This window comes from Prunus mume, linkage group LG1 (genome assembly GCF_029339155.1).
Source record: "Prunus mume cultivar Tortuosa linkage group LG1, ASM2933915v1, whole genome shotgun sequence".
NCBI lineage: Eukaryota > Viridiplantae > Streptophyta > Magnoliopsida > Rosales > Rosaceae > Prunus > Prunus mume.
This window is the reverse complement of record NC_142698.1, coordinates 17646256-17661262: the sequence shown is the minus strand read 5'-3', so window position 1 is coordinate 17661262 and position 15007 is coordinate 17646256. Positions and strand designations below refer to the sequence as shown.

Below are 15007 nucleotides of genomic sequence, written 5' to 3'. Positions count from 1 at the left end.
TTTTAAAAAAGAGTGCAGCCGCGCGGCTATACCCTTTTTTAATAGTATAGTCGTTCGGCTGTACCACCCAAGTATAGCCGCTCGGCTACACTATTTATTGAAAAAATTCCCCACCCGTCTTTCAGTCAAAACTCAGAACAAATATAGCCTCGCGGCGAAGGTGAAGACTCGGTAAAAGTAAAGTTGAAGAATTGTTGGCTTTTGGCGCCTTATCCCTCTTCCCACCGCATATCCGTAACTTCGCACTAAACCATCAAAATTGAATTTGACCCATTAAAGCTCATCCAATGTTTCCACTTTGACTCCCAAATTTCTCATTACCCAGTTCAAGATTGCCTCTTTCTTCATCCATGGCTATGCCCCAAAACCTCAAACCCACTATCACACCATTCCTAACTTCCCCTTCAGTTTCATTCAAAACCCAGAACAGCTCACTCTTCTTTGGCACAATTACTTCAACAAGTGACAACTACAGAACCCAAACACCACCATTTTCATTCAAAACTCGCACTAACTCACAATTCTTCAGCACCAGAAGACTGTTACTCCCTTCAGTTTCTGGCATCTGGGATGCCTTAACTAGCGGTAACAATGCCCGGGAAGCCGTTGCCGCGATTCGACATGGAATGGTACTCTTTAGGCAGGTAAAATCTGATCCAATGCTATTTTCTAAATTTCTCTTGACACCATACTTACATGTTCTCATAGTTTGGCATTAGACGTTTACAACTTTGTTGTTTGTTAAGGGTGATGTTTTAGGGTCTGTAGCAGAATTTGATAAGGCAATTGAGTTGGATCCTCGCCAACAGGCATGTGAGTCTGATTGTAGCTCTTGATAATTGCTTTTTGGTGGTTTTTGGGATATGAATTGTTGAATTAAGTTACATAGTGTTGGCTATGGTTGTTATCAGATCTTTGGCAAAGGGGGCTATCGCTTTACTATCTTGATAGGTACTAGTTCTTTGATGGTTCTTGTTTCCACATCATTTTTGTTAGGTACTGAAATAATTAAATGTGGACAAAATTAAAAAGCGTGTCACTTTAGCCTTAGATCTGTCATTGGAATAAAATTAAAAATTAAGGATTCCTTTCTACAGGAAATCATGAGGATAAAATGTTAAATTTCGATTCGGTTAAGGTGCATGTCAAGGACTAAAACTGGTATCTTTATGCACAGGTTTGAAGAAGGGGCAGAGCAGTTCCGATTAGATGTTGCCCAGAATCCAAATGATACAGAGGAGTCCATTTGGTGCTTTCTATGTGAAGCTCAATTATATGGGACTAGTGAAGCAAGGGAACGATTTCTTGAGGCAAGTTAGAGACACCAAGGACACTGTCATTTCTTATAGGAAGGTTTCTGATCCAGAAAGTTTTTATTTTATTTATCTGAGGAAGATTATGGATGAAGCTAAACCAGGCTTTGAGCTTTAACTTTGAGCCAGTGACTTTTGGCCATCTATAGGAGCAAACATAACCAAGTAAATTTATGAGTCAATGTTTAATTCTAGCTGACACTTTTTAAAGTGCTTTTTACTCCCACGTATTGAGTGGAAAGTTGAATAAAGTTCTTCTAACTACATACTAGATGAATGCAGGTTGGCCAAGATCCGAGACCTGTTATGCGAGACGCCTATAACATGTTTAAAGATGGTGGTGATCCAGAAAAGGTGTTGACTGGGAAATTTCTTCTTTGACCAAACATTTCTTATTTGAGCTAGCTAGTTGTGTAGTTCATAAGGTTAGAAAGGCATCTCATGTATGTGCATCTCCCAATATATATTCTCATGTCTCTCTAGGTGTGCTTACTGGATGGCTTTTATCAGTTTATATGAGATGTTGAGAATGCAGCTCTCTTTTTGCTTCATGCTTTCTGTGGAATACTCATGCCTTCGGACCATTTTCCCGCTGGAGGTTAATTGGAGGAGCTGAAAGTTGTTTAAGAACTCATTAACATTTTACGGGACTGAATGCTTTAATGGTCTTCAGATAATTTTCTGTTTCTTATATAGGCTCGTATAGTTGCACTAGCACCAAGAATTTCCTCTGACATGAGTGATTGTTCTTATTGCCTAGCTTGTTGCAGCATTTTCGAAAAGCCGAGAGAGTGATTACTTCTACGCTTCTTTATATGCTGGGCTTTATTATGAAAGTCAGGTTTGTTTTAAACTATAATATCTTTCTTTCAGATGCTCTTTTGGTGTCACATGTTGTATGTCAAATGTTCTTTAAATTTGATACTTTCGATTAAGAACTGATGCTGAGAAATTGCTGGCTGAACTTATAGCTTGAAACTAATTGCCTATGTCTAGACAATTGATGACTTGCTTTTTTTCCACCTATGCAGAAGAAAACTGATGCAGCCGAACTTCATATCGTTGCTGCATATCAGTCTCCTTATGGACAAAGGTTCGAAGTAAAAACTAATTTTTAAGTAAATCAGTTGAGTAACCATTCAACAACGTAAAATCTAATTTCCTTGCTCTTGTCAGATCTGATGACTACATGGCTTCTCTAGCCAAAGTTCATTGTCTTTGTCGAAAGTGGAGTTTGAATTGAAGTATTTGGCTCAAGCTCAGTCAATCTTATGTTCAAGTTGGTTTATCATGTGTTCTGATGCTCATATTATTGTAAGGCAATGTTGTTCAGTTGAAGCGGGTGCAGGGGCAACCTAAATATTGTTGAAGAGTGTGAAGTCCACATCAGAAACTTGACAAAGTATATATACTTAATGATTCCAGTACTAGCAACACCAAGACCTTATATGTTAAAATCCACACCTACTGAGCTTTGAGTTGGTGACAAATGTCTGTTGTACCAAGTTGTGTCCGACTTGTACAATATTCATAGCTAAACGAATCACATGAGCCTGTGCCATTGCTAATCAAGTTAAATGATGCAATTACCACACAATTGTTAAGTCAACCTTGCAATTTTTTTTCTTTGTCAGTTATCATTTAAAGCTGCACAATCTAGCCGTGCACGACAAAGTGTGGGACATAATTTATGAACGTTACTTTTCTTCTAAGTATTATCTTTTTAGTGGGTGGAATAATAGAATCTCCAACAACAACCCTCGTGCCTTATTTTATTAATTATATAATTATATAGTTTAATTTAATCTCTCAGATAAATGCATAATTATAGTGTGCCCGCTAACCCTTTTCAGCATATTCGCAGAGCTAAGCACAAAAAATATGAATATTCTTTTCAAGTGATCCTTCCATGGGGATATGCCGTATGCAACTGCAAATTGTACTCTCTTCATGACAATATTAAATGACCAAAATGTCCTCAACTTCATTCATGAAAATGGATCTTTAAGGAATGAGGTTATAATGAAGCCAAAATGTTTAAGGGGTATTTTTGGCAATGTAACGTGTAACATCTCCATAATTTCTATATAGATTACAAATATCATACCCATACAAATAGGATATAATTTCAATTAGTTTTTACTATTTTCCTTTCTTAAAGAAAATATTAATTTCGACCCTCCTTTGACCACTAAACTTACCCAAAACTTCATGCTATCTACTTTACCTCCTGCCACGTGTAATTACACAATAGTCTATACCTCAGGACGACACGTGGTGTTAAAATATCTAAACTACATGAAAAATCCATGTCGCTACGGGTCACCAAGAGCCGCCTTCTTCAATTTCCCGGTATGAAAATACATGAAACGCCGGGACTTCTGTAAACTATAAAAACCGCTTCCTTTCTTCTCTGTCAAAGCTTTTCTCTCTTAATTTCTTTCTTTTGGGTTTTCGTAAAAAACCGAAAGTCACTCACTTTCTCTGGTTTTCAAGGATATGCAAGAGCTGAGTTTATTGGGATTTCAAGCAAAAGAATTAGCTGATGTCGTCGGAGAAGCTCATTGCAAATGGTGCGGTACAATCCGAGGCAATGAATATGAATGCGGCATCTTTCTCCTTCACGCCGATTTTCGAAGAGTTGCCGGTGGCCACCATTGTATCGGTGTCGCGGCCCGATACCGGAGATATCAGCCCCATGCTTCTGTCTTACACCATTGAGTTTCAATACAAACAGGCATGCTCTCTCTTTCTCTGTATATGTATCTCTGTTTACTGCTTAGGATGATTGTTTTTAAAAAAAAAAAAATTTTTAAAAAAATTTAGAAGGTCATCCAGCTACTGGTTTTAAATTGCAGACTGACGTTGAATTTAGATAACTGTTTTGGGTACTTCATTGATGAATTTCCAATTTTGTCTTGTGACAATTCACAAACTCTTAACTGGCCAGATGGTTTCGAAATGTCGTTATGCCATGCTAAAAGGTTTGTTTTGTATTCCTCTTCAACAGTTCAAGTGGCGGCTGCTGAAGAAAGCATCACAAGTTCTCTATTTACATTTTGCTTTGAGGAAGCGTGCAATAATTGAGGAGTTTCATGAGAAACAAGAGCAGGTTTGCCAATTGTATTTGATATCGTTGGGACTTTTCTTATCTGTATTTGGCCTAATCTTTGTATAATTTTCATGGGAACTTGGCATGAAAGGTTAAAGAATGGCTTCATAGCATAGGAATGGTAGATCAGACGGCAGTAGTGCAAGATGATGATGAACCGGATGATGGGGCTGTTCCTGTACATAATGAAGAAAGTGTTAGAAACAGGTGATTTCTGACTTCATAGTGCTTGGTCCAAATTTAGGTCTTAACACCATAGTACTTATGATTTTCTGAATTTGGTTGCGAGGCAGATACGTTCCGTCTCGTGCTGCTTTGCCCATCCTCCGTCCAGCACTAGGAGGGCAGCAGTCCATTTCGGACAGAGCAAAGGTGGCAATGCAGGGTTATTTGAATCATTTTCTGGGAAACATGGATCTAGTAAATTCTCGAGAGGTGTGTGAACTCCATTTTTATTAGTACTGTCATTTGTTGGTACTCATTCTCAGATTTATTACAAGAAGTGGTTTCGAATTGTAGGTCTGCAAATTTTTGGAGGTCTCGAAGCTCTCCTTTTCACAGGAGTATGGACCAAAGCTGAAAGAAGGTTATGTAATGGTGAAGCATCTACCAAAAATTGCAGGGGATGATTCTGATGTGAACCCTTTTGCATCCCATTGTCTTGGTTTCTGTAGCAACAACTGGCAAAAGGTTTTGTCAATGACCTTTTATTCCTTTGCTTTTTTATTTCCGTATAATCAAACTATGTTTGCTTATAATTTGTCTAATTCTTTGTAGGGAATGGTATTTTGTATTATCGTGTTTTTCTTTGTCCAATTGCAGGTGTGGGCTGTTTTAAAGCCTGGGTTCCTGGCCTTACTAGAGGATCCTTTTGACACTGAACTTTTAGACATAATCGTTTTCAATGTACTGCCAACCTCAAATGAAAATGCATGCTCACAAATATATTTGGCTAATCAAATAAAGGAACGCAATCCTTTACGTTATACATTAAGGGTGAGCTGTTGTTTAAATTTACTTTTATATTGGTTACACATGGCTTGTTTATTATGAGGATAGCTTCAAATCTTTTAGATACACTTTTATGTGCTTTGAGTATCTTAAGCTTAATTACTTTTTATATGAGTGTTTGCTGTTTTCCTATTTAAAACAGCTATTGTATAGTTCTATTCAATTCTCTGACGACCACATTGATTTGTAAATGTCTAAAGGTTGCTTCTGGAAATCAAAGCTTAAGGTTAAGAACCACTAGCAATGCTAAAGTCAAAGATTGGGTTGCTGCAATTAATGATGCTGGTTTAAGGCCTCAGGAAGGTTGGTGTCATCCTCATCGCTTTGGTTCCTTTGCTCCTCCAAGGGGTTTGACTGATGATGGGAGTCAAGCTCAATGGTTTGTAGATGGCCAAGCAGCATTTGAAGCTATTGCTGCTTCTGTTGAAGCTGCAAAATCAGAGGTTTGTTTCTTGCATTGTTCACACCATTTAAAGTGCATTTCTAGTGATTATACGACTCAACATAGAATGTTTGCTTCCAGATATTCATCACTGGCTGGTGGCTTTGCCCAGAACTGTATCTAAGACGTCCTTTTCATAGTAATTCATCTTCTCGGCTTGATGCATTACTATATGAAAAGGCTAGGCAAGGAGTTCAGGTGCAAACACTCATTCTCTCTCGTTATTGGTATTTACTTGATTTAGTTAGGTGGTAATTTGACATTTATGTCTGGGATCTTTAACTCCACTAATGATTTATATGCAGATTTACATTCTTCTCTACAAGGAGGTTGCTCTTGCTTTAAAGATCAACAGTTCACACAGTAAGAAATTGCTTTCTAACATTCATGAGAATGTGAGAGTATTGCGCTATCCTGACCGTTTTCCCACAGGCATTTATTTGTGGTATGCTCCTTCTGGATGGATTCATCTTAGTTATTTTATCTCATGTCAAGATTGAATTAAAAAACCTCTCCACGTTTATTTGATTAACTTGCTTTTGGTTTGCTTTCATGATAATGCTCCATAAATTATCTACGAAAACGTACAGGTCACATCATGAAAAACTTGTCATTGTTGATTACCAGATTTGCTTCATTGGAGGACTAGATTTGTGCTTTGGCCGCTATGACACGGTTGAACACAAAGTGGGTGACTGCCCTCCTCATATATGGCCAGGAAAGGACTACTATAACCCAAGGTATTTCTCTTTTTTTTTTCTTTTTTTTTTTTTTTTTGTAGAAAAATTATCAGTATAGATTTCTAGACCAAAGGGGATATCAAATATGTCATTGTCGCTTCATTCAGAGAATCCGAACCAAATTCTTGGGAAGACACAATGAAAGATGAATTGGAGCGTGAAAGATATCCGCGTATGCCGTGGCATGATGTCCAATGTGCCCTTTGGGGACCTCCCTGTCGTGACATTGCCAGGCATTTTGTTCAGCGCTGGAACCATGCTAAGGTTGATTTTCTGCTACTGCTGGTCTTGTGGAGAAATTTTCTATTTTAAGAAAGTAAATTTGCTAACTTAATGAACCATCTTGTAGAGAAACAAAGCTCCAAATGAACAAACAATTCCACTACTTATGCCTCAACACCACATGGTCATCCCTCATTACATGGGAAGAAGTAGAGAGATAGACGTTGAAAGGAAAAACAAAGAAGAAACCCCGAACTCCTTTTCTCCGCTATCACCGTTGCAGGATATTCCCTTGCTTTTGCCTCAAGAAGCTGATGGTTTAGATGCTCCTATTGTAGACAAAAAGCCAAGCGCCCTGGACTTGAACCATAATCTTCTTGACCAGCCAACCGATAGTTTATATGCAGATATGCAGATGGAAGGTTTTGTAGATGACCTTCATTCTATGGATCTCAAAAGTGAAACAAATTTAAATATGGTGGCACAATCTGGCCTGACAACTTCAAATGAAGGGTTGGAAAGTCCAGAGGAACATGATCATGCTGTTGCTGCTGATGATTATGGACAAATAGGTCCTCGTACTGCATGCCATTGTCAGGTTAAGGCTGTCTCTTGGATACTGTGAATTTAGTTTTTTAAAATTTCAAGATTTACTAAGTGTTTATATAGTTCTACTAATAAATATGCAATGTTTAGGTTGTCAGAAGTGTGAGCCAGTGGTCTGCTGGATCTAGTCAGGCTGAAGATAGCATACACAAAGCTTATTGTTCTCTCATTGAGAAAGCAGAACATTTTGTCTATATTGAGGTTTCACCGTTGTCTCTGGAGCATTCTGATTTTCATAGTAATCATATAACATCCTGCTTTGAAAAACATGCCTCTAGTCACCTAGATGCTGTTCAAAGTACTGATTTTTAGTGCTCATGCTGATCATTTTGCTATTTCCTTTGCTGTTTGCTTCCAGAATCAATTCTTCATATCAGGTCTTTCAGGGGATGAGATTATACAGAATCGTGTCCTGGAAGCGTTGTACAGGCGTATTAAGCTAGCACACAAAGAACAAAAGTGTTTTAGGGTGATCGTTGTCATACCACTCTTACCTGGCTTTCAGGTACCCATTGGTTTTTTTTTTTTTTTGGTCAAAGTACCCATTGGTTTTTTTTCTTAATTTTATCAAGCATGTCCTTTCGCTGTGAATTTTGGTAACAGTGTTTTCCTTTTCTTTTTATTCTGGATACAAATAATAGGGTGGTGTGGACGATGGTGGTGCAGCTACTGTTAGAGCCCTAATGCATTGGCAGTATCGAACCATTAGCTGGGAAAAACATTCAATACTGCATAATCTAAAAGTTTTGCTTGGTCCTAAGACGCATGATTACATTTCTTTCTATGGTCTGAGGTCGTATGGCAGACTTTTCGAAGGTGGTCCTGTGTGCACAAGTCAGGTACTTTTCTGCATTAAAATGAACTTCAATTTTGGCCCATGAAACCTTCACTTGTTTTTATCATCTATTCTCCTTGTCATTCAGGTTTATGTACACAGCAAAGTGATGATAATAGATGATTGTGTTGCCTTGATCGGATCGTCTAATATTAACGACAGAAGTCTGCTTGGATCAAGAGACTCTGAGGTATAATCTGTCTTTTTTAAGCAATAAACTTTTCAGCATGTATAATCCATTTCGTTGGTTCTTTTTCGAGCCGCTTCTACTTTGTAGTTGTACTTAGATAATTGTAGTTTTCCTGAAGTTTGGATAAAATGAAATCCTGCAGAAGCATTACCATTGGACTCTGTTATATATTTGTTGCAGATTGGTGTAGTAATTGAAGATAAAGAGTTTCTTGAATCATCTATGAATGGACAGCCTTGGAAGGCCGGAAAATTTGCTTATAGTCTTAGGTGCTCTCTGTGGTCTGAGCACCTGGGTCTTCATGCAGGGGAGGTTTGTAACCTTGACGAAACATAAGATATTCTTTGCTTTTCACTTTTGACAGAAAGTAGGAAAACTTAAAGAGCCTGCCTCTGGATACAAATTCAGGGTCATTTTTTTCACTAATTTTTCTTTAATTATTCATCTATATTTTCCTAAGTTAAATATTTAATATTAACATTGTTTTGTTGAATCTGAATTCCTTCAGATAAATCAAATCAGTGATCCTGTATCAGACACAACATACAAAGATCTGTGGTTAACAACTGCAAAGGTGATGAAAGTTTGCAATTTCGATCACTATTTCATGTTTCTCACGTTTAGCCTTTTTTTCTTTTCATCTCTGCTCCCTTACTTAATTACAGTATCTCTAATATTTTACAGGAAAATTCAATTATTTACCAAGATGTCTTTTCTTGTATTCCGAATGATTCTATACACTCAAGGTACAATACTACTCAAGGTTTTGTATTTTTGTATTTTTGCTCTATGCACTCTAAAAATCTCTATCTTTGCCATCAACTACAGAGCTGCTCTCAGACAATGCATGGCTCATCAGAAAGAGAAACTTGGGCACACCACAATTGATTTGGGGATAGCCCCTGAGAAGATACAGTCCTGTGAGAATGGAGAGGTGAAAGAAACAGATCCAATGGAAAGATTGAAGCATGTAAGGGGACATCTTGTTTCCTTCCCTTTAAAGTTTATGCAACAAGAAGATTTGAGACCAGTGTTCAATGAAAGTGAATTTTATACATCCCCTCAAGTTTTTCGTTAGGTATGATTCCATTAAGGCCAGGAGGCACAAGAAAAAAAATGTAAAAATAGATGTATATAAATAGTACATAATTCCATTTGTTTACATACAATTGTACATAATTCCACACAAAGATTGAGAGATATATTAGCAATAGAGAAGCACCAATGCTGACCAAATTCATGCCACTAAACTTATTTAGAATATGTTGGCGTTGATGGATTTACCGTACAGGACTAATTGCTAGAGTTGTAAATATGTTACATTTCTTTTTTTCTTTTTTTATAACTAAATTTTGTTTTTTTTCTATTATGAATCATTTTATAAGTAAATGAAGAAAATACCAGTCAATGATTTTCATTGAAAGCATTATCACCGGCATAATAGTAACTACACTTCTCTTCCTTCGGGTGATGTTTAGAACTCAAGCTTTGGAACAGATGCTAAATGACTGGATATAAGTAAAACTGTTAAACTGTGTGCATAATTCTACCTCATAGCATTTGCTACATAGTCTATTCAAACTGCGTCAAGTGCTTTAGTTTTGTGGAATTTTGTATTCAGGTCTCAGTCTACCGTCTACCGGTCGCATAGGTCCTCAAAGAAGGGGACTGTGTGAGACCATTAGGAGAAACTGTTGTATTTTGGTTTCCATTCTTCTGTTGCATTCTTCTCCTTGCCATGTAGCCTCTAATCCACGGCGTCACATCCTCACTGAACTTGATCATGATAAAGAAGATGATCCGGTAGACAACAATCATGCTCAAGATGACACTGAGGTCTATCCATTTTGATCTGGCGGTGTCAATCTGGAACACATTTTCCAGAATGTACTCACCAGGTATCTTAGGAAGATCTGGTGACTGGTTGTCGAAAACTAAGCCGCTCAGGTCATTCTGATATTGCCCCTGAAGGTGAAACATGTTTCATATTCATAAATTTTTGTGTGGCTTATTTCATCGATAAGTAATTCTTAAACAGAAACTGTTTAAGGGTTTTACCTGTAAAGCCCAGAAGTGGAAGCTGATGTATGACATAGGGTAACGCCAGACGGGCTTTGGGATGTCATTTGGGAGCCTGAAGTACCCAGAGACTAGCATGAAGATACCCTGACGTGAAGAAAACCATACAATTCATCAACATATATGCAAGACATGAAAATGGCTAAAGTACTGATTTACTATCAAGCAGTGGATGAGTCTTCTGTGATACAAACCTGAATTCCAGCCCCTGTGATAATGCCCATGAGGAAGTTGGGGACGATACTGGCTATGGCCATCATCAAACTCTCAACTACAGTGACACTTGCATAAAGGCACAGCACAAAGAATAGATAATGCTTGAAGCCCGGGTGGAGACGGACCATGTAGTAACAAACTGTTCCCGCTAGAAAGGTGATCAGTATCAGGAATGGCATTGCAGAGAGTGTGTTGCTGATGACAAATGCAGTAACACCATAGTGGCCATTCAGCCTCTCTCTTTGGAAAACCTGGGAAAGTTGTGGTACAAAGTTAGACTAAATATCATTTTAAGTAAATATTTAGAGCTATTTGTTCCTTGGGACTATGGAACATACCTTCATATCCTCTACGAATGAAGGAAACCCACCGATTGACATGAACGTGACAAAACCAAATACAAAAGATGCACATGAACCCCTCGCCTGTTTCATAAAATAAAACAGAGAGAAAAAGTGTTGGTGCATGAATGAACTTCCAAATAGATGGTACTAATTAGCAAGCAATACATACCAGAATCGAATTGTAACCCGTTCCCACATTCAAATAGATGGTTCCAATACAGACTGTGACAACAATGTAAATAACGAGCCTGAGCCAGTAATAGCCAAAGTCCCTTGACATGTTGATAAATGAACGCTTGGACAACGTGAAGGCCTGCATCAAGAAACTAGCCTGACTTCCTCCAGAATCTAGCACAGTTCCTTTCTGCATCATATGGGAAAAAAATTCATATTGTCGTTAAACTCCGTTACCAATAAGTAATTGGATAAATGAAGAATTATTTAATACATCCCACTTTATATAAACACTCACAACTTTGGATATCTCCTCAACTTTTTCTCTAGCTGCATAAGAGTATTGAGAAGTCCGAAAGGAGTCTATAAGAACTCTTATAGCTTCAGCAGTGGTAATCTTCTCCAGAGGATCATCACTTGCCTCAAACTGATAATGACAAAAGACAAGTTTTGGATATTTTATCAGAGTTCAAAATTATTGATTCAAAGTGCAAAAAGAGGACAGCAAAAACACCAAACCGATAATTTTACCACCAATTACACAAGGAAAAAGAGGTTAGACCTCAAATTTGTTCCTTTTAAGTTTTAAGGATTTCCCTTCATAGGAATAGTATGATTATTACTTTATCACAGGATGGACGATATGTATGAAGGTATAACCACTATCAATTGCTTAACAATAACATTTGAAGTTACATAACAGAGAGATATAAAAGAAAAAGTTTTAAAAATACCCCGAGTTTCATGGACCCTTTCAATGTGGCCTTTACTTTATCGAAGTCAGAGTTTACACATCTAAGAAAATGATCAGAAGGGTTCCTCAAAGCCGGGCAGGGAAATCCAGCTTGTGCAAAGAACTGAAAACACCAACCAATGAACGTAAGAGCTCCATTATATTTACATAAAATCAACTAATATATGTATATAACGCAAAGACTAAGGGTTCTTGCCTCGTATGCATCCGACGCCTGACCAAAATAAACAGTTTTGCCACTAGAAAGCAAGTACAATTGATCAAATAGTTCAAAGACTTCACTACTTGGCTGGTGAATTGAGGCTATGACAGTCCTCCCGTCTCGTGCTAGGGCACGTAGTGTCTGAGTCACGAAAAATGCCGAAGCACTGCCACAAAAAAAAAAAAACCAAATGATCATTAAGAATTAACCCTACAACAGAATAATGCAGGGTACTTGAAACCAATTAACTAGAAGTCATACTTTTTTAATAGAAGTGGAAGTTAAACTCACAAGAACATTCAATTTCAATAACAACATAAAGACAAGGAACCAGACAGAATGAAAACAAGACCACATATACCTATCAAGTCCACTGGTTGGCTCATCAAGGAAGAGCAGTCTAGGCCTCGTCAAGATTTCAAGAGCAATGCTGACCCTTCTCTTCTCTCCCCCACTGATCCCACGCAAATGCCAATTTCCAATAACTGTGTCTGCGCAATCCTGCAAACCCATCTCTATGATTGTACTCTCAATCAGCGCTCTCTTTTTTGACCAAGACATCTTATCGGGCAGCCTTAATCTAGCTGAATACGAAATGGTTTCTCGTACTGTTAAGGTTCCAATCAAATTGTCATCTTGGGTCACATAGGCCTGATTAATTTGCAAAACATCCATGCAAACAACATCAATATGTTACATGTACAATTTTAGCCTGCCTACCTAGCTTGATCAAACATAATATTAATTTGAAATATACAATCCCAAAATCAAGTGAAAAAAATGGGGATGAGCACAATTCACAGAAAAACATAATTAAAAACAAAAAAAGAAACAGAGATTATTACTCACAGCGGTGCCAAAAGAGAGCTTTCTTTTGCGGCCATTGAGAAGGATGGTGCCAGAGAGGAAAGCATTGGCCGCCAAGCGACTAGAGAGAGCGTCAAGTAAAGTTGATTTGCCAGAACCAGAAGGACCCATGAGAGCTGTGAAGGTTCCAGGCTCAGCATAACCAGTTAGACCCTCCAACACCTTCTGTGTCTCACCTTTGCTCAGAGTCACCGTCACCGTCAGATCCTTCCAAGTAAGCCTGGCAGAAACATCCCCTACAATTTCAAGACTGGCCTTCTCCCTCCACAAAGTCTCACTCAGAGGGCTCAACCCACCAGCTACAACCCCATGCCCTGAGGGTTTGCTTGCCTCTATCTCCATCATAGAATGACCTGCTGCTGAGTTACTTGTTTTCTCTGTTTCATGTGCCATTGTTAATTTCTAGCAAGCTAGCTCAGCTTAGCTTAGCTTAGCTAGCTTGAAATGATCCAATTAGTCCTTCAAAAAATAGAGGTTCTGAAGCAATGAATTCTGATATTAGAAACAACCCAGAAGAGCTTGCTGCCTGTGTTTATGGAAGGAAGATGAGGAAAGAAAGATGTGAATGAAGAAATGAGAACTGCGTGAGTTTGACTGACGGGTTACAAAGAAGAAAAATTTCCCATGCAAAAAGAGCCTCAAGCAAGGGACTTCAACTAACTGGAATCTTTTGGTCTCACAATAAAATTATTTCCTGCTTTCCATTTCTGCAAGAGAATTTGAATATGAAACAAACCCAAATTCCAACATGAAGCAAGAAAGATGATATAGAGAGAATATGATCTATACAGCTATCTTCTATCCAACAATTAATGGGTTTTGGTACATATGTTGGTAGGAGCATTTAATGCATTAACTAATACCAGAACCGAACATTTGGCACATTCCTTCGCTCATAAAATTTTTTGTGCATGTAAAATAATCCTGAGCATTGAAAAGGAAACAATGAACAATCAACTTAACGATTAATATTTAATTCAAGTGGGTTAACGTAGGCATGGGCATATGTGATAATGTGAATGTCAATTTCACCGCCTTATTAGTGCTCTGTTTACAAGTCAGAAGCTTTTATGAGCATATCAACTCATTCAGCTGTCAACTACCTGAAGAGCTCGTCATGGGCACCCCTATTTTGGACCTCTTCGACCCCAGTCTATTTAATTCAAACTTTGCTATTCCAATTCCAAACTACTTCAGTGGTTGGGGGACTTGGGCTTAATTCCTTGTCCTGCTTATTGGCTCTCAAACTTTTCTTGGTTTTTCCTTTTGACTTTCTAGCCACACATTTTGACTCTTTTCTACTGGTGTTAGGGAACTTTTAGAACGTCCGAAGATGATGTTAGTTCTTCTCAGTAACACTTTCTTATGAGGTACCATTTTAATTTCATGAAGTTATAGGAATGTGGAACACAAAGGAGGTAGTTCACGATTTCAATTATAGATGGGCCAACCAAAACCCAATCCTCGGGCCCAACGAACATTATTTGGGCTGGGAGTATTGAGTAAAAGTTTAGTACTTTAATAAAAGCTGAAGGTAGACAAGGCCGAAGGTTAGACATGGCGGGTGCCGTATTCGAATAATCATCTGTTTCCATCTGTTCATTAGCATCCTCTTATACTGAAAGCTAGGAAAGCCTCCGTCTTTGAAATCAACCGCGGATAAATTTAAGGTACGTGACGTAGATATCAGGTTCTTGCTATAGCCAAAAGTTTCAATCTTTTTTGGTAAATTTTTGAATTTGGGTATGCGGTTATGCTTAGTTTGCTAATTTCTATCATTCTATAACTGCATTTTATGTTTATGTCAATTGGGTGAATGGATTGAAGGAGAATCATATGAGTCTTCATCTGCTTTAGTTTGAATTGTGAATTTTAGAGATGGGTTTTCTGTTAAGTTGTC

At 38.0% G+C, this 15007-nt stretch overlaps 3 protein-coding genes across 3 annotated transcripts; 2 read left to right on the top strand and 1 right to left on the bottom strand.

Moving 5' to 3' along the window:
- The first annotated feature begins 182 nt into the window (after positions 1–182).
- Positions 183–3025, top strand: LOC103343730 (Tetratricopeptide repeat (TPR)-like superfamily protein). The gene is made up of 8 exons (XM_008247373.2): positions 183–644; positions 747–813; positions 912–951; positions 1178–1310; positions 1596–1667; positions 2074–2154; positions 2345–2406; positions 2490–3025. The coding sequence occupies exons 1-8, from the start codon at positions 351–353 to the stop codon at positions 2554–2556; spliced, it is 816 nt and encodes a 271-aa protein (XP_008245595.2). The 5' UTR covers positions 183–350; the 3' UTR covers positions 2557–3025.
- A 665-nt stretch (positions 3026–3690) lies between these two features.
- LOC103343749 (phospholipase D zeta 1) lies at positions 3691–9721 on the top strand. Its single transcript, XM_008247391.3, has 20 exons — positions 3691–4050; positions 4324–4425; positions 4517–4632; positions 4719–4860; positions 4945–5115; positions 5248–5421; positions 5637–5879; positions 5960–6076; positions 6184–6323; positions 6469–6618; positions 6726–6882; positions 6968–7438; positions 7537–7647; positions 7805–7951; positions 8088–8285; positions 8370–8471; positions 8652–8783; positions 8980–9045; positions 9156–9217; positions 9300–9721. The coding sequence occupies exons 1-20, from the start codon at positions 3859–3861 to the stop codon at positions 9547–9549; spliced, it is 3243 nt and encodes a 1080-aa protein (XP_008245613.2). The 5' UTR covers positions 3691–3858; the 3' UTR covers positions 9550–9721.
- Positions 9722–9860: 139 nt separating this feature from the next.
- Positions 9861–13872, bottom strand: ABCG11 (white-brown complex-like protein). The gene is made up of 10 exons (XM_008247381.2): positions 13090–13872; positions 12602–12891; positions 12235–12406; positions 12019–12141; positions 11583–11711; positions 11280–11474; positions 11105–11191; positions 10745–11017; positions 10530–10637; positions 9861–10436 (listed from the first exon to the last, which is right to left on the bottom strand). The coding sequence occupies exons 1-10, from the start codon at positions 13498–13500 to the stop codon at positions 10101–10103; spliced, it is 2124 nt and encodes a 707-aa protein (XP_008245603.2). The 5' UTR covers positions 13501–13872; the 3' UTR covers positions 9861–10100.
- Positions 13873–15007: the final 1135 nt, after the last annotated feature.

Bases quoted from the DNA above. Each gene is read 5' to 3' on its own strand.
- LOC103343730 (XM_008247373.2), top strand. From the start codon at position 351: ATGGCTATGCCCCAAAACCTCAAACCCACTATCACACCATTCCTAACT. The intron at 645-746 runs GTAAAATCTGAT...TTGTTTGTTAAG, and splicing joins GAATGGTACTCTTTAGGCAG to GGTGATGTTTTAGGGTCTGT. The intron at 2,155-2,344 runs GTTTGTTTTAAA...CCACCTATGCAG, and splicing joins GGCTTTATTATGAAAGTCAG to AAGAAAACTGATGCAGCCGA.
- LOC103343749 (XM_008247391.3), top strand. From the start codon at position 3,859: ATGTCGTCGGAGAAGCTCATTGCAAATGGTGCGGTACAATCCGAGGCA. The intron at 4,051-4,323 runs GCATGCTCTCTC...CCTCTTCAACAG, and splicing joins TTGAGTTTCAATACAAACAG to TTCAAGTGGCGGCTGCTGAA. The intron at 9,218-9,299 runs GTACAATACTAC...CATCAACTACAG, and splicing joins AATGATTCTATACACTCAAG to AGCTGCTCTCAGACAATGCA.
- ABCG11 (XM_008247381.2), bottom strand. From the start codon at position 13,500: ATGGCACATGAAACAGAGAAAACAAGTAACTCAGCAGCAGGTCATTCT. The intron at 12,142-12,234 runs GCAAGAACCCTT...TGGTGTTTTCAG, and splicing joins AGGCGTCGGATGCATACGAG to TTCTTTGCACAAGCTGGATT. The intron at 11,712-12,018 runs GTATTTTTAAAA...TGTCATTATCAG, and splicing joins AAGGGTCCATGAAACTCGGG to TTTGAGGCAAGTGATGATCC.